An 18,711-nucleotide genomic window follows, 5' to 3' on the forward strand; every position below is an offset into this window, starting at 1 on the left:
GAAGTGCTGTGCTGCTCATTATGAAACTGGGGGTGTTGATTGCTTCGAGTGTTTGTCTGCTACAGTGTTTCAGAAAATTGAGAGACCATAAAACACATCTCATTGAAGCACGACAACGAACACTGACACCGTATTTTGAGTAAGTACCTAACGCGCCACTATGCTAATGAATAATGCGAGTGCAATAGACGTATTAATCCGCCCCAGAAAATAGGTCACGGAGAAGAGTATATTTGTTCCTACTTTTGTAAGTTTCATGAAAGAAATGATCTATTCAATAATTATTTTGAGTATATAGCAGGCATGGGCAAACCCAGGCCCGGGGGCCATATGCGGCCCGTTGGTCTTTTTGATCCGGCCCGCCAAACTTGTCCAAATTATATCATTAAATAAAATTGTATTATAATTAAACCTCATTCATTTGACCTTTTCCCTGTAATACTACCTGTAAAAGGCCAAATCCTTTAATGCAATAGCTTTCATGTGTCATTTATATTAGTTCACACAAACACTCCATCCATCTGTTCTTGGTCCGGCCCCTCTGTCAAATTTTAGAACCTATTGTGGCCCGCGAGTCAAAAAGTTTGCCCACCCCTGGTATATAGTATGACAGCATGCATAAAAGGTGTCATCATTGCAATGTGATTGTTGATTAAAATAAATAAGCAGCAGCAAAACAACAAAACAAAAAAACTGAGAACAAGAAAAACGTTCACATTTATTTGATATCAAACATGAGTTGAATTAAATATCAGCTGATGATGGGCTCTTACAAAAGGAATAAAATGAATCTAATCAGTGCTGCAACAACTTTTCACACTTCCAAACCATGTTTTTTTCTCTCCATTTTTTTTAACCTGAATAGCTCAGTTAATAAATTAATTAGTGTCAAGGGATGAAACAAGGTAAGCAAAAACTGCACTCGCATTGACACCAATATAAGTCGATAAACCTGACAGATTTGTGTGTGTGTGTTTTTTTCCAAAATAAAATAAATTACACAAGTTCCAATTCACGCCAAATCTGAATGGCCTTGTGTTAACAAATATACTACTGGCAAAAAACGGATCATTTATGAAAGCGAAAGCACTTCACAAGCAGAGATGGTTTTATATGGATTGATAGCTTTCAAAACGTTTTTTTTTTTTTCATATTCAAACATATACCAAGTCAAGTGTGAGAGGAAGAAGTACATTTTCACCATTTTGATTAACCTTGTCTGAAGAATCTTATCAACATTGAAAGGGCACATTTACCGAATGGTTGCCATTTCTTTTTTCTTTTTTTTTTTTTACTTTTTACACTAGTGGTACAGCAAAATATATTTTCTTTAGCTGTTACGTTTGACAACAGTTAAATGTGCAATAGAGAAAATATAAGGCCTGAGTCTGAATTAGTGGTTTCTTACATTTACAGTCCTCACTGTGTTGTGGAGCCACACTAGTTCTAGTTCTGTACTTCTTGACTAAAGAGGCCCTGGTTCTGCAAAGTCTTCCAGGAATTTTAGAGTGGTTTCATAGTTCTTTTTTTTCCATCCCTTATTCTTCAACAGCACAGAACAAGAGAAATGCCAGACGTATCTCCACCACAGAGGCATGTGTTATTCTCTGCACCTCTTTAGTCCAACAGCAGAGCTTTCACAGTCCATATTTGTCTGGTTTTGGATGGCGTCTTTTGAGATTTGTGTGCAAAAGTCTTCATTCTATTCCCCACTCAACATGTCACTCTCTGTCCTAACAGGAAGGGGCGAACAGAGCGCCGAGCTGGACTTCTTGGCTCTTCTGGCATCAACCGAAAGGACCCATCTGTCAAAACCTGTGCAAATTAAGACAGCCCACTCAGAGGCTGGTAATGAGCTGCATTTGCCCATCGCTGGGCGCCTCTTCCTCCTGTGCACAGTCTTCATTGTCAGGGGGGATGCACTCGTCACTGGGGCCACGATTTATATGGTAGTAGGACATGGGCTGTGGTGCATCGCCAAGCTCAGGCATACTTTTACGATACACTTCCTCACCCTCACTTGGAAGGGACGGGGAGAGCTCCTCATCCTCCTGCTCGGGGGGGTATGGTGAGGCCGAAGGCGAGGGCGAGGGCGAGTCTCTCAAATTTGGCATGCTGGTGTAAAGAGAGTCTCTGTTGTTGGACGGTGACTGCAAGCCAATGTCTTCCACTGCAGTAACAGTCTCAGAGCCATGGTCACCGTCCAGGTGTCTGGGGGTCTTCTGGGCGCTGTAGAGCAGGGAGTGAGTCCTCTGGGGCAGGAGGGGTGCATCCAGCACCTCTTTATGGTGGGGGTGCAGGAGCAGCTCCAGGGTAGGGTGGTCTGCTTTTCCATTCCCAGTCTGAGGGAATGAGGCCTCAGTGTGATCTGCAACGATAGCATCATCCTCGCTGCCACTTCCACCCCCACCTCGGTCAATTGCCACCCTGGTCTGAGGGGGCAAAGCTCTGTCTCGCTCCCTTTGAGTCTCGTGGCCCTTGGCTGCCCCTCGGGGCCTCAGGTTGTTGTGGACAATCTCAGATATGATCATCTTCTCAAAGGCGGCATCGTGAAGGTTCAGCCCCCCCAACTCACCCGGGGCCCTAACTCCCACGGCCTCATAGTTGTCGTCTCGCAGAGAGTAGCTGTTGTTGAAATTGCCATTGAGGGGGAGGGTGTCCATGGCACTGATGTCCCTGCTGTTGCTCAGAGAGTGCTGTCCTGCAATGAAATGCAAATAGAATATGTTAAATCTCTTTTTTTTTGTTTTTGCCTTTAGACACACAATCAGTCTTCAGTACGCCATCCACATACAAGTTGATACTGCTCAGGACACTCCACTCTTGTGCTCTTTGATCTTGGGTTAATTTCAATTTTATGCAAATAAAAAAGTTTTGAAATTCAAAGGCGAAGCCAATTAGCCCCAAACATGTCCATCCTCATCCTGTCTGAATAACATTATAGCCAATCTAAGAGATTATCCTGAACAATATTGGAGAAATTAGAATAAAATCTGACTTAAAACGTAAAAAAAAAAAACACACACAAGACGGCAACACAGTAACTAGCCAATGATCAGGTAACAACATAGCAACGTACAAGAAGCAACAAGACAAATGAGAAAAACGCAAGATGATGAGAAAGTGTTGTGACGTTAATAATGAATAAAACATTCCACCTGTTTAAAAAAAAAAAGCAAAAGACAAAAGATTAATGTGGAACACAGATGGCCAGCCACCTCTCTGCACTGGGGTCCCACAACCCCCCCACCCCACACACACACACCACGACAGGCAGGCACGGTGCAATGACTCACTTTGCCACCACTCACATCAAGTGTGTCTGCTCAGGCTATCTGGCCTAAGAACAGCTGATGTGCAAAAAAAAAAGTAAAACAGATGCTTTTTTTCAATTGCAGCAGAAACAGCAAAATCACTGAAATAAGACAAAGGTGGAAGCTTGTAACGTCAGCCAGGATTCAGTCAATCCGACGTGGATCATGTCCTTGCAATCAACTATGATTCAACCCACATGATATGCTTTGCCTAAATTGCTGCTGGTGATGCTGGAACAATGAGTTTAAACTAAGGACAAGCCAAGGACAACTGAATCCGGGGCTCAGCAGGTGAAAGGAGTTCAGCAGCAAGCATGTCTTTTTTTGTGTAAGCAGTAAATGTACAATTCCTGATGGCATTACCATTACTCAATGACACATTGTGTTTTTCATTCAGCACTGCAATTACCAGTTTCTTCTGAACAAAAGACACACACACACACGCACACACGCGCACACACACACACACACACACAGCCTAGGACTGAGCACAAGCAGGGTCAAAGCAAAGGGCCTCATTTGATTTGATATGAGAGTTTTCTTTGCTGGGTATTCCCTGAGCAAATAAGTGAAAGGCTGACATTTTTGTAGCTTCATCGGGGTTTTATCACACACAGAAAAGGGGGGAGTCTGTTGTATAAATTTCAAATGAATGTGTCAGAAAACAGATGATAACACCTAAGGGGGGAAAAAAAGAAGCTCTACAAACAAAACCAAAGGCATTTCTACAAAATGAGAAAAGAAAAAAAGAGTTAGACGGGCACAAATAGAAAAGGGCAGAAAGGCAGCAAGGAAAGATTATTAAGCACTCTGAATAGACCCGACTTTCAAATTTGCATTTGTTTATGCGCAGACTTCGATTTTATTTCAGACAGGTATTGTCTACTGGGAGCGAGGGGAATGATGTGAACAGAATTCAACTGGACACGGCGACAGCTGCACTCTGGGAAGTGTTCCAGTAGACACTCAGCCAAGATCTGATCCTGCATCGGATGAACATCTGCAGGGTATTACTTAGTATTAATTCGCTCATAATGGGAGACATGATCATCCTTCTCCAGGAGCAAAATGTAATGACTATAGCAGGCAAAAATGTGAAATGAGATTATGTTAAACGCAAAAGTCTCCCCGTGCATATTTCATACTTGGTTGGCAATCTTCACACCAGGTTTTGACATTTGTGCGTCATGCTGCTGTCTGATATTCTCAAATCAGTTTCCATATGTTCTGAAATCACATGGGTTCGCCTTCAGAGGAGAGAGAGAGAGGGAAAGAAAAGCTCCTTTACAGGTAGAAGCTCTGTGTGTTATGATGATGTTCAAAAGTATCTGCTCATGAATTATGCGTCCATTTATTTGTCTCCGCTGCTCCAGTCTTAGCATCCAATTATCCTACAACAATTAATCTTGTTAAACATTTTGGGGCAATAAAACACAAGCTGTCCACATATACACTGACTTCCTGCATCCGAGCTACTCTGCTGCTGCTGAGCTCACACGTAAAAAAAATTCATTAAATGTCTTTGTTTTTACAAAGACATTGTTTCGGTCGCAGTTCCGCTTCATTATTTCTGAATGTGACGCGTTTGCATTGTGCTGTGAGCTTGTAGCACGAAACAAAAGAGTGTCGACTGCACTGGCTCAAAACCATACATTGATGCACATGCGCTCCTTACGCACGTTTGCTGTAATGCTGCTGCTCTGGTATATTCTGTTTTATCATCAAATACGAACATCTGAGGGCTATGATTCTTCCCGCATTGCGTCACGCGCTGTGTTTTTTTCCTTTGATTGGGTTTCTTTTGGGCTGCTAGTGAGGAACTAGGTCATGATCAACACTGACGTGTTGTAGAGAAATTCAACATCCTAGAACACAGAGTAACATCGTAAATGACGCGGTCCGACATATGAGGCTCGCAATCAGAGAGATTCCGGCTACAAACTGTTGTTAAGATAAGACAGACATTGGCATCTTTGAGTTTATCTCACTCTGTGTTTATAAAGGAGAATCGTGCTCAGATAAGAATGACTGGAAACACAGAGATGCGAGTGAAGAACGGGGGAATTTAGATTAATAACGCTGTCAAAGCAAGCTGCGTCAGAACCACAAACAAAACTCACCTCTCGTGTTTTTTAACACACCTAAAGGAGAGAGTTCGATGACAAGTTTGATGTAACCTTTACCTGGTGTCTGATCTGAAGCTACACCCAGATGTGCAGCTGCCTGACTGGGTGAAACTGCGACAACATTTGATTGAAAGCACCTTGAAAGCTCACTAAAAACAATAAAACAAATATATAATAAAACTATTACTGCTTCACACAACAAAGCATTTTGTCATCCAGCTACAAGCTTGCTCACCGTCACCACATCCAAGTCCTGCAGCACCTGAATGCATGACGGTTGCAGAATCTCAATCTCTACCGTTTTCTTTTTTTTTTTTTGCAACACAGCGTCTCGATGCATACGTTGCAATTTGTGTCAGGGGGACAATGTGAATTTGCATCCACGGCTTTACATTGGCGTGTGAACACACCCTTCGTGAGAGACACAACCGGTGCTAATCATGGCGTCCCTCGAACCAATAGAAGTTTCCAAAATGTCTATCTTGTGCTTCAGAACAAATATGCGTGAGGACAGAGGAGGCGGGAGGCTGTGCACCTGGGGAGTGAAAGGCCGGTGGGGAGGGGGTGTTGCACACCACAGTTTCTGCCAGCAGGTTGTTATAAGGGTTAGTGTCGTGGGTTCGGAGGAGAGGATTAGTTAGGAGGTAGTTTCCAGTCATCCCTGAAACAACAGAAGAAGAGAGAAGGAGGGGAAAAATGAGGCGCGGAACAGCTGAGGAAAAAGAGCTCGAGGTGCTGGTTTGTGGCGGCGGGCGCGCTGGACAGCTGTCAGCGTGAACACCAGCATTCGCTGTCCAACGCTCGACACCAAAAAAGATTTATGACTGGGAAACCATCTGCCTTCTATTACAGACAATGCAGCCACAGAGACATCGGTCAAGGCAAGACATTCTCCAAACAGTCTGCGGATGCAACTGACAAACACAATTATCACCGAAAATGTTGGCCAAAATCTAGCAACACAATCAGCGCCAGTGATTACACAATGCAAATTCACCTAAACAAGTTCATCCAGTCGAGACACTAGACAAAACATGTCAAATGTCTGGCCCGGAATGACAGAGCATCCCCATCAACAGCGGCGTGCTTGTGTAAATGCTCAAGAATAAAATAACTATCCTCAGTCATTCGGATGGATCCTTGAGAAAACGCCGAGTGTGTGTGTGTGCGTGTTTAGAAACTATCTAAACTAATGCCTGGCTACAGCCAAATCCAAGCTGGCATGGTCTGAAGCCTAAAACCTCCCGATGCTGGATCACTACCAAAGTTCTGCTCTGACCTCAGCATGGCTTTGCTCATCTGCCCCAAGGCTTACCTTCATCCTGCATGACAACCATTCTGCAGTGAGGAAACGTTACCGGACTGCTTGCAGTCGGCCTTTCCACTCAGGGTAGTTGGGATTTGAACTCGAGCCCTCGTCTGTGACATTTCATGCAACCTCCTTCTCCCTTTCACAGGACTCGGGAGAAGCAGAAAAAGTGCAGCATTTAACGGTCTCTCATGCTCAACACTGACGGGAACAAAACATCAAAATCACGTCTTATCTGCCTCTTTTCCAGACTGCCGCTGCGCTGCGTAAAGCTGCAGCCATTGAAGTGTTTATTATCAATTCAGAGCATTATCACAAGGACGGTGGCAAATGCGTCTCGACCGGCGGCGGCGGCGGCGGAAGAAACGGCGTCTCACCCTGGTTGAGCGTGGAGGTGCTGTTGATGTCTCCCGAGATGAAGGAGGACTCCGACTGTTTCCTCACAGTGTCGTTCCACATCCGCCTGATGCGGCTCTGGGTCGAGAAAAAAACAGCCATTGATCATAGCTCATCATGGCGCCGCTTCATGTTATTCAAGGATTCAGTCTCTGATGAGAGTTGCTTTGCAAGTTCACGGTTCAAAACTGTTTTTTTTTTTCTTCGTACTATAGTCTCATCTACAAGAAAACGGTTGGATGGATAGACAAGTTGTAACTAATCACCCACAGCCAGATGACATCGTCAAGCTGCCACAGACCAAGGCATGAACTATTGATCCAGCAGATACCAAATATTAATCTTGAGCTTGTAATTTGAGCTTTCGGAACCGAGCGGCTATTTTTTTCCCTCTGGTTAGTACGAAGAGGAATCGGCAGCAGATTCCCAGAAGTGTTCATGAGATAGAAGAGATGAGAGACCATTTGAATATTTTTTTTTTCCATCTGTTCTAAAATTCTCTCAGTTACTTTAGCTTTAAAAAGGTTTCTCTCAACGGACAGTAATAAAATTTGTATAAAAAAAAAAACAGCTAAAAAGATCAGATAAAGTACTTTAAGCTAGAGAGACATATTGGAACAGTTCATTCCTCTCAAAAGTTACATTTCCAGACCTTGAGATGCACTTTCATAAAATAACTGCTTGATAAGAAAGCCGAACATAAGGACCTGAAATGAAAAACGAAAATTTGAGTTTCAACTAAAATAATGAAGAAACTCAACCAGGTTGAAAATAAAGGGAAGAGTTTAACTTTTTTGCTAAATTATTGGGCCTGTGAGGCCAACACCAAATTTGAGGCCAAATATCAGTATATCAGATATCAGTTTCAGGCCAAACTGATATCCTCTCTGAGGGTTTCTGCCAAAAGGTAATTAGTCCCTAAAGACATAAATCTTTAGAAGTGAATTAAATTAGATTTAGCTACTTGGAAATGTACTTTGTGCAATGAAGTCATTGATGGTTTTGGTATTTTGCCTCACAGTAGGACGGTCACAGGATTGAATCTGACTTGCAGCCTTTTTGTGAGGAGTTTGCATGTTCTCCCCATGTCTGCGTGGGTTTTCTCCGGGTTCTCCGGCTTCCTCCCACCACCAAAAACATGCAAATTAGGTGAATTTGTTACACTAAATTGTCCATAGGTGTGTGCGTGAATGTTTGTCTGTCTCTGTGTTGCCCTGCGATGAGCTGGTGGCTTGTCCAGGGTGTACCCCGCCTCTCGCCCATTGCATGCCGGGATAGGCTCGAGCCCAACCCGCAACCCGGTAACGGGCAATGCGGTTCAGAAGATGAGTGAATGAAGATTTTTTTTTTTTTTTTTTAAACATCTATCTATTATCTGAGTTTCCATGTGGCGAATGCATACCTGTGTGGCAGATGAGTAGCGGGCCGTGGACCGTGAAGTGGTTGTCTTGGCCGAACTGTGGGGGCCCTCAGGCGGCAGCGCACCACAGCACTGGGACTGACGGAAACATTTGCTGTACTCTTTACGGACCTGCAGAGGAGCAAAGTCAGGACAGGGGTACACGTGTGAAAGGTGGGACATGCTCTTGGCAGGTCGCATTGGCAATTGGCCAATGTGCATACGCTGCTCTTGTGAACAGCAACTTAAAAAAGCTCTAAACCATATAGTGAAGATGGACATCTTTACACACCCGTAATGAACGTCACTGCTTCATGCTCATCTACCGAAAACCATCCTTGCTCTTTCACCTTGCATCAAATTACATCTGCCGTCGACAACATGTGCTCTGCACATCTGATTTTAAAGACACTAAAAGTGGACAATTTCATCTCCAAGTCAGCATTCACGGTCTCTATTACGAGCATTGTCATCGATACACGACCCACTAACATCTTTGTTGCTGGAGTTCTTATGTGCTTTTGTTTGTATATTGTATGTGTGTATACCAAAATGCTACAATTTTACTACTTCTATCTGTTGATGCTAGAATTCTAATGTTTTTTATTGTTTTTGCCTTTTTCCAGTTTGCCATTGAAAATAAGAATGTTTGATAAAAGTATATCCCCAGCTGACAGTGGTTTAACAGCCACATCTAACAAACAATTGGATAACATGTTGGAATATTGTAGACAGGAGGCCCATTACCAAGTGAGAATATATAAATGAAATGAAAGGTTGCAATATAAATATTTGTGGATACACACCGGCAGAAGAGGGATTAAATTGATTTGGAAGGAAACAGGCAATTTGTGGCAGTGCTGTGCTAAAATCAAACTAAAGCTGGAATGAATGATAGTTAAACTGTTAAAAAGTCAATTGTCTGGAAGGTGACATTTCCGTAATGCAACAAATTCTCATATTCAAGAAGCTGGAATAAGAAATTTGTTGGGTAATTTTGTGTGAAAAGTGGTTTTAAAAATTAAATTATATAAAGTTGCTGAATTATATTATGCCAATTGACGATTTGATGAATTGAGTCTTTGTTTAACTGCTTTAACTTTGTTTAGACCATTGTTTTTGGAGCAATTTATTATTAGCTTTGTCCACATAGAGAAAACTGTTCTCATAATTTATAATCTCTCTACCAATTTTTTTAAATATTGTGTTGATGTGAACATTCTATAACATCTATCAACTCACCTCATATAAAATATGGTTAAATATGTGGGCAAACAATGCTAATTGAAGAAAATAAATAATGACATGCACATTTCTAGGCCAAATAACACATTCATTAGGTTCTACCCAATAGTTTCTCAGGAGATGTGTTTCGCCCTTTCATGAGGACATGAAGACCAAATAAAATAAATGTAAAATTTCCTACATAAATCTATCAAATCTGTAATTTCTACTAATTCAATAGTACATGTACAGTATGCAATCTAACCTTTTTCTGGAGAAGGCAGTGGAAGATGAAAATGAAAATCCCCTGAAGTGTGTTAAAGACGGTGAAGAGGTATGCCATGACGATTGAGGGCTCGTTGAGGAAGAGTAAGCCAAAGGACCATGTCAGCCCCATCAGACAAAGAAGGACAAAAGCTCCCAAAACCCATGACCTGCAGAAGACACAGAGCAGCCATAATGTTGAAACAGCAGTACTGCAGGAGACGCTATCATTAGATGATTTGACACTGGGCAACAGCTCGTTAAAAAAAAAAAGAAAAGCAGCACCATCATTTGCTACTTTCCTTTTTGAAAAGTCGTGTTGGCATGCCGAAAAAATGCTGATACAAGGTTTTTGGTATAAAAGTACTTTTGTTATTAGATGCCGAATCAGAAAATATTTCCGTGGTTCTTTCTTAGAGTTGTTGGTGAAAGAAAATGCCAACAAAGCAGATCTTCCTTTTGACGGCTTCCAGGAGAGCCTTGAGGGAAAAAAAAGAGACAGCTTCACAGTCCCTTTGAACGGCGATGGCTTTTCATTATTGCTACATGACAGAGAAGCGAGTCACCAGGAGACGCAGCAGAGAAGATGCAGCGAGGAGTGTGTTGGGAAGGTTGATGGCAGCAGATTTTTTTGTCTATACAATCACTTGAAATGCATTCAGTCACTTTACATAAAGGGAATTTCAGAAGCACCTTAATTAACAACAGTTAGGCTTGATTTCTACAGATAAAACATGAACTCCAGCTAAAGTGTCTTTCAAAAGACAGAGAAAAAAAAACCCTGAAAGCACAACTGAACTTCATCAAATGACCTGTACCAGGGCCCGTCTTTCTATCTAGCTCTTTGGAAGTAGAAAAGTGGGGGTGGGTATATGCTCGTCTCCATTTTTACAGTCTTTAAATCTATGAGGCATAATGTTGAGTACATGTTTCACGAAACCCAGTAAACCATGCCAGCGCAGCGGCACATAGACACAAAAGGTCAAAAAAAGCTGTTAGGAAGAAAAAAAAAAGGCAATATAATCCCACGTAGGGCAAACGCTGGAATCATAAAAGCAACCGAAAACGGCAGCACTTCGTCTACAGGCAACAGGAAAATCTGAAAGGGAGAATATTGTTCTGTTCGGGTCATATGAAGAGGAAATTCAACATGCTGGTCAAATACAGCTTTTCAGAAATGAAGGGTGGAAAACGCAGCGATGGTGCAATTATTTTTCTTTTCACATATTCTTTGGGGCCGACTAATCTCACAGAGTGACACCCCTCACCTGATGCCCCCCAGCCTAGACGAGTCAGGCTTCATGGAGGTGGAGTGCTTCAGCATCTTGAACATGGTCACCAACAGGAAGATGACATTGACCTGTCAAAACAGAGGAAGATCAGAGTTAACAGACTGCACTTCGGCAGACATGCAATTCATGCTGCTGATGCGACAGCACAGGAAATGCTGCACCAATGATAGAAACTATATATGAAGAAAAACATATGTAATATAGTTTGATTGCAGGATTTGCAGGAAAGACAAAAACCAGCAGCTCTACCATTCTCTGTCATCATTAACTTTAAGGAGATGTGGAGGACACATCCGGCTAGTTTTACAGCCTGCCTGACTGTCAACATTCAGAAGAACAAATCAGATTTAAGTCAGCTTTTTGGGACAAATTTGATGTCTGCGGTTACGGAGCTACCCGGTGTGGTGAGTTCCGTCACCGCCAAATGGAGATCATGTCATTTGAAAAGGAAAACTGATTTAGAAATAATAATAGAATGTCCATTTTATTGATTTATTCTCCAGACTATAAAAGGAACCTATTTAAAGTGCCTTCCATAGTGTGCACCAACTCGCTTGTCATAAAACATTTCATTAAATAGTAGATTGTGATGGAACTACTTAGTGCAAGCCTTTGGGCTGTGGTACTCAGAACCTGTCACTACCTGCGTTCCCAATATATTCTAAATTCCCTGTGTGCAGGTGTGTGTGTGTGTGTGTGTGTGCATTTGCTGTGTGCATCCATGCACCATGTGACAACTTCCTGTCTAACAGCTGAGTTGGCTTCAACTTTCTAGCTGAACAAAAGCTCACTCGCCATTATCTTGGCTTAAGCTGAACTAAAAATGCCACAGAATGACTGAGGGGGAGTTTGGGCAGGAAAAGGGAGCGCTCAATTTATGAAGCAAGACAAAATGAGAGCCTCTTATCTTAGAATAATTTTAAAAAATCATTTAAAAACAATCAACTTTACCAGTAAAAAAAAGAAAAAAAGAAAAATCATTATTAGCTGTGAGGAAAACAAAGCAGAATGTCTATGCAGTTTACTTATTTATCATTAAAAGGAAACTGCATATGGACTCCCCCTCATGCTCAGACTCCTAGGGACTTACACAATAGTCAGGTTTCTGGCTTGTGTGCCAAACACAGCACAAAAAAAACAGCACTGCTGACTCAGCAATTTGGTTTTATATGTATTTACAGGCTATGAACAGATTTACATGTGTGTTTAAGTATGTGTCTGCATATGCTATGTGTTTGCACAGACTTTTCTGCAAGCATGCATGCACGTGTGTGTGTGTGTGTGTGTGTGTGTGTGTGTGTGTGCATTTATTGCGAACACCCACTGCAACACATGAAATATTAAAAGGTGAAGATGGAGAGGTCCGTGTGCTAGGATTGGCTGTGATCCTCAGCAGGGCTATGAGCTGTGGTAATGGTTGTCAGGCCAACCCACTCATTACCGTACTTCCATGTTCACCCTCCACCATCATCGCCCTTGTTTTCCCACTGAGCAAATGACCTTCATGCCTGAGATGATTTCTCCCCCTGATTGCAGGAGGTAAATATTCTCTAGATGTGCAGCAAGGACTAAACACCTCTAAAATGCTGCTGGTCACCAGTTGTGATTTCAGAGGATTTCATAGCTGAGTGGACACTGATGTCTTTGTGTCAGCTATAATTGGCCCACTTTCCTTTCTTGTAAATTGATCAGAGAAAGCAGAGCTAAGAGGCTGTCAGTAGAGCGACAGAGAGAAAATCTGTACACTCATTTCAAAGCTTTCGTTTGTTTTTGAATGCACAGATACACAAAATATCAACTTACCAAAATGATGACGGTCACAGGTCCGATGAACGTCCAGATAAAATGGTTGTCAACTCTCAGCCAACACCTATGGAGAGTAAAATGTATAGGTAAAGTTCATTAAATCACCTCACTGCCAAAACTACGCTGCGCCTCCTCCACCGTGGCTCAGCAGAGGTGGATGATAGGTCGCAGTAACAGAAGATACTTCTCTGACCACAGGGAAGAAACTCCCGACCTTGAGGGAGCGTTGGAATCAAGCCACAAGAAGCTACAGCCTAAAAGTCAGTGGTTATTGGACTCATGACTTCACAGTCTGCAAATGTCTACAAACACAGGAAGCCAGGCGGCGTGCACGCGACTCTGATCCGTAAACAATCATTCGCCAAATGGTTTGCGAATGAACTGCACATCAGTGTGTCTCTATCACCAGGAAACAGAAATGAAACAGCCTAGAACAATAGAAACTGAGTTTAAAGTACCTAAAGCCCATACATTAGAGGACTGCAGGCCTAAAGCTCACTGCTTGGATGAAGACCAGCAGGAAAGTGCATAAACTTTTAACTGACAAGTTCGGCAATTATCCACACAGAGAGACTTAAAAAAAAAAAGAGCACATCGGATCGGCTCGGAAGGAGAAGTCATTAACGTTGCAGCTTTCCTCACATCCTCTCTTCACGCCGACAGCGTGTAAATTTGTCAGGGGAGCGAGGTGGACAACCCTTTTTTGTGCTGTTACTATCATTAGTACATGCCTGCGGTGAGAGTCTCGACGGGGAGATGGGCGGATTAATGCGGCCGAGTCCAAGTCGAATTTTTGCATAGACGCCACACACTCACGCTCGCTGTGTGCCGTAGCTTCTGTAGTCGACGGCCGCTGAGATGCCCACCACCAAAGTCGGGACGAGGTACCCAGAGATGTAGTAGTACTTCCTGCGTGAGAACTCGCTCTCAAACACCTCAACCAGCATGAGGTAGAGCTGCACGCCCTCCAGACAAATCCAGGCAAACGCAGCCAGGAAGCAGAAGTGGAGAAGGCCGGCGATGATGGAACACACCAGCTGAGAGGAGGACAGACATCACGCATAGAGGACAATCACATGTTTGCTACTGGCTCAAAATGACTGATCACTGTTAACCCAAACAGTTTTATCCTTGTTTGGAATTTAATTGTGCACGTTTTTTAACAATATCTACAAAACTGCTCCAATCAACAAAACAAATGGAGCAAGGGGCTGGTGCATTTTGTTGCTTAAGCACTATATATCACCCCCCCCCCCCCCCCCCCAAGGGCTCATCAAAACAGAAATGAGACAGAATAAAGGCCTCATTCATCAGTTGGACAGATGCACTCATCCAAATTCATGCTGGATGTGTATAAAGGCAACCGTCCAGCTTGTAGCGCTGGCCCTACGTGGCCAAATGCTAACAATGTACAGTATATGTTAAATGCCAAAGATGAATGTCAGGCCAAACCACTTTTCAATTTATTTATTACAAAACTTATTTTCCCCAAAACCTCAGGGAGGAGATTAGTTGTAATAATTTTTTTCAATTATATAACTACTCAATAAACGTGTCAAGCTAAGCTAATCGCCACAAACGCCACATGGAATAGGAAAGCATTCACTTATTCTTTTTATTCCATGTACGGTATATATTTAAACTTATTTCACACTTAAATCTGTGTTAGGTTTACTATTAAAATACAAACAGTGCACTGAACTTTTGTTCAAAGTTTTCAGTTACACTGCAAAACCCAATGATTTCTGTAAAGAGTAATTCATTAGAAGAATCAGAGATGGAATGTGACATAGAGGGAGCCATTGAATAAAACAAACAACCAGCGACATAATTTAATCATCCCAAAAAAAGCAATTTTTTTTTTGTTGCTATAGCTGTAAAGCCATTTTAGCAAGAAGTGAAGGAAACATTCAAGCCAACAGATTAATTACCTCAGACAAACCTGTGAATCAGCAGAATGAAACCTTTTCACGGTACCTTTGGTTCCGTCATGTTGATGCCCACGAGGTAGACGAGCTCGCCGACGAAGAGGTTGAGGCAGAGGTTTTTGTGGATGGTGTTGCGGTCACATTGCAGACCTCTAAAAAAGCAGAAGGTGAAGAGGCTAATGGCGAGGCAGACGAGGGTCACAGCGATGCCCATCCGCGTGATGACGGTGAGAAGAAGCTCGTGGACGCTCCCGTCCCCCTGCAGACAAACGGACACGGCGGACCGACGTTCATATTTAAGCACAAACGTGTACAAATGCTGACCTGAGTGTGTTTTTTGAATGATGTTGCCCATCAGTCCATTTTAAAACCTTTTGTTTTATGAATACAGAGACAGGTTTTGCTTGTTTCTTTTCCCCGTCAGTGGCCATTGGTCTGTGTTTTCATCAAACCTGTTTGGGCCATTGGCCAGGAAAGAGCCTAATTAATGATCTAGAGATAGCTCCAGTAATTGTTTTCTGTACTGGACAGGGTGCTTTTCCAGTTTTGCAGAGCAATGGGGCGTGGGCCAGAAAAGCAAGACAGATATTTGTAGGATTCTTCAACCTTGACTAATGCATGAATTCTGCAGTATCAGTCTAGTTCCTCCTGTTTATACTGGCTTTTATAAAGTCACTCCTTTATGGCTCTGTCAATTGAAGAGAAATGGAAAAAAAAAATTCAAGCTCTTTGTTCTACATTTTCATTTGAAGCCAGTAAATCAGTAGTCTGAAGCTAAATCTGCGAATTACAGCCTTCATTCCGGAGACGATGCTTCCCGACTGAGCAGCAATGGATGGATGATCGTATCAAAACAGACTGTTTGTACAAAGATGACTTTACAAGACATCGACTTTGATATCTCTTTTTAGCTTCAAACATTTTGCATAAAACAAGGAATGTTGACCTCCATCAATGGAAAGCATTGCATTGCATTAGGAGGGGATTATTCCAAATTAAACTGGAAACAGACTTCCCCCCCGCCTCCAGCACGTTCAAAGTGCTATTATTGTTGGTGCCTCTGATGCAAAGACAACTGTATCAGTCTCCATTTTCCTCACAGTGGAAAGTCTCGACAGTGCAGGATGAAAGAGGGAATTTATTCATTCATCTCGTCTATAATGGAGCCTTGGAAGCAGATAAAAATAGTGTGAGGCTGCTGAACTGATTGGATCAACAGTCAGCCCTCTATTTCCCAGGAGATTCTTTTTCCCCAGTGGCAGATAAACTCTCATGGTGAAAGTAACCATCAGGAAATATCCTGTGCAAGCAACATTCGCTTCATTATGATTTGCTAAAAATAATCTACTGAAGTAACACTTGACTCAGTGTCCATATAGGTGTGTGATACACTGCATTCCGACGGACTTGAAAAATAGTGAATGTATTCCTTTAGTTTGACGACATTTGGGCCTCAAAGCGAAAATGCTCAGATCACATTATGGGGTCCGCGCTGAAGAGAGTGACATCAGCTGCAATACCGCCTTAAAGAAAGGAGACCATGTGATGTGACTTTTTGAAGTCAAAATCATGCCGTGTTACAGAAAATCTAAAACTGAGCATGTTTCAAGATGGGCATATGGGAAAATCACAAACTCGATCATCAAAAAGCGACACGGCCTAAAAAGTGAGGCAATACCTCCTGTGATATTTGTAATCTAATTAAGGGCTGCAGCTGAGGTGATGTGAAGGGAATCGGCGAGGCTCTAGTTTCAAGCTGCGGATTCGGCTGAGCTCAAGACATCTCGACCCCCCCCCCCCCCCCCCCTCCGTCCACACCACCTTACTTTCTCGCCCCCGACCCTTACCTTCTCCTGCAGCCATAATCTAACTATCTACCCTGAAATGCCATTCTTGTTCTTGCATGTGTGCACAAATCTATCAGAGCAAGTAACAGAGATAGAAAAACAGCTCATTCAACCAATAAAGATGGAACCGCTTACCACATTTCCCCGATGAACCATGAGGATGGCAAAATTGGTCAAGTGACTGCAGGAGCAAGTGGTGTGGCTCTTGTTGGTTTCCAGCAGTTTACAGCCCTGAGTGGACCAGTAACCCATCATGCTGCGCTCAGAGTAATTCCAGAAGGAGCAGTTGGGGTTGTAGTAGTGCTCCTTCTGCAAAACACAAATTCAGAAAGAGAGAAATTGATTAAACATATCTATGAAAAATGTGGTGAAAGTACACACATACGTCTTTTATATTTCATATCTGCAACCATACGATGATGTACCTGCTGTTCTGCATGTTTGTTTCAGAGGTTACTATCGTGTTTTTTTTTAAAGTTCTTCAAATGTGATAGATTGTCGGAAGAAAAGGGATGAAAAGGATCCAAATTCAGAAATCCTTTCTCCGTGGCAAAAAACGAAGAGAAAACAAAAAGAGAAAACACATGCGCAATGACAGCAAATTTTCTTTCAGCTTTCTCCAGCAGATTTTCTATAACGGTAATACATCAATGCCCTCCAACGCAAAGGACTGTTCAGTCATTTCAGTGTTTAACTGCTTTGGTGCACGGTACTGCATGGGGGGGGGGCATTTCAGGGGGGAGACTTACATCCAGGTGCTCCAGTGTGAAGATCACGGGGTCGGTCACAAACACACGGCTGGACTCCTTGGTTATGGAAGCTGACAGGATGTGGGAGTTGACGGTGACAGAGAGGTTGCGCTTGCTCAGGTCTCCCATTCCCCTCAGCGTGGCGTTCTCTGTGCTGAGGAACTGACCCAGGTGTTTGTAGAGCACAAATACCAGCTTAGCCACACCTGCAAACCACAATAACGGAGTCATGAGACAAGGATTAGAAATCATCTTTTGACTTTCTTAAATTATTTAAGTTAAGAGAAGGGAGATATCATTTAAGAGGGTTGTTTATATTTGAAACATGTAAAGTAAGAACAACTGTTAAATATCGATGCATTTCTGTTATTGGTGTAAAATTATGGAATCAGTTAAACATCGAATGAGTTTGAAAAAAAACTATAATTTGTGACATTCTGTAAAGGCTATAAATGTATGTGAGTGATTTATGACTGTAGTTTAATTTGTGTTCATTTTGCTGTAGTTTTAGGTAATTTGATTTAAAGGATGGGAGTCGGAGAAGCAAAAATAAGTATTTGACTTCAGCTTCTTCTTCTTTCGGTTAAACATTTTGTAAATTGTATATCCTTTATATGTATGTGTTTTGTATTTAACTGGAAAAATAAAACATTAATTCATTCATTATGTTTGAATTGGTTCCCAGAAATATTCTTATGTACCATTGATTGAGAAATGCTGCCTTCTGATTTCTCTAGCTCTCTCAAGACCACAACTGCTTGTGACATTTCACTGAATAAAAATCATCATTGCAAGAGTTTTGCAGCTATACGCATAAATTATTAATATTGATTCCAGCCTGAAGTCAATCTACACTAAATGCCCCCCCCTGCCTTAAGCTTTAGCGTTAATGCGAACCAATCCTTGCATGCAACGCCCTATGAATAAGTGAAAAATGTTCAAATTTTGTCTGCCGCATGAAAGGCAATGAGCATGTCGACCACGAGAAGATTTTACATCACCAGTTAGCTGCTGAAAAGGGGGTGGGGGAAAATCAAACTATGATTAGATGTTTCTA

At 42.3% G+C, this 18,711-nt stretch overlaps 1 protein-coding gene across 1 annotated transcript in view; it reads right to left on the reverse strand.

Annotated features, from left to right (window-relative positions):
- Positions 1-704: 704 nt before the first annotated feature.
- Positions 705-18,711, reverse strand: part of LOC137904604 (adhesion G protein-coupled receptor L2-like) — a 58,339-nt gene continuing 40,332 nt past the window's right edge. Inside the window, exons 11-21 of the mRNA XM_068748802.1 lie at positions 17,655-17,860; positions 17,041-17,214; positions 15,108-15,317; positions 13,947-14,167; positions 13,128-13,194; positions 11,301-11,392; positions 10,034-10,202; positions 8,548-8,676; positions 7,127-7,223; positions 5,976-6,101; positions 705-2,701 (exon numbers count right to left, since the gene is read on the reverse strand). Of these exons, the coding sequence (XP_068604903.1) occupies positions 1,839-2,701; positions 5,976-6,101; positions 7,127-7,223; positions 8,548-8,676; positions 10,034-10,202; positions 11,301-11,392; positions 13,128-13,194; positions 13,947-14,167; positions 15,108-15,317; positions 17,041-17,214; positions 17,655-17,860 (2,354 nt within the window). The 3' untranslated portion in view covers positions 705-1,838. The remainder of the gene's footprint in view (positions 2,702-5,975; positions 6,102-7,126; positions 7,224-8,547; positions 8,677-10,033; positions 10,203-11,300; positions 11,393-13,127; positions 13,195-13,946; positions 14,168-15,107; positions 15,318-17,040; positions 17,215-17,654; positions 17,861-18,711) is intronic.

This window comes from Brachionichthys hirsutus, chromosome 15, assembly GCF_040956055.1.
Source record: "Brachionichthys hirsutus isolate HB-005 chromosome 15, CSIRO-AGI_Bhir_v1, whole genome shotgun sequence".
Lineage (NCBI taxonomy): Eukaryota > Metazoa > Chordata > Actinopteri > Lophiiformes > Brachionichthyidae > Brachionichthys > Brachionichthys hirsutus.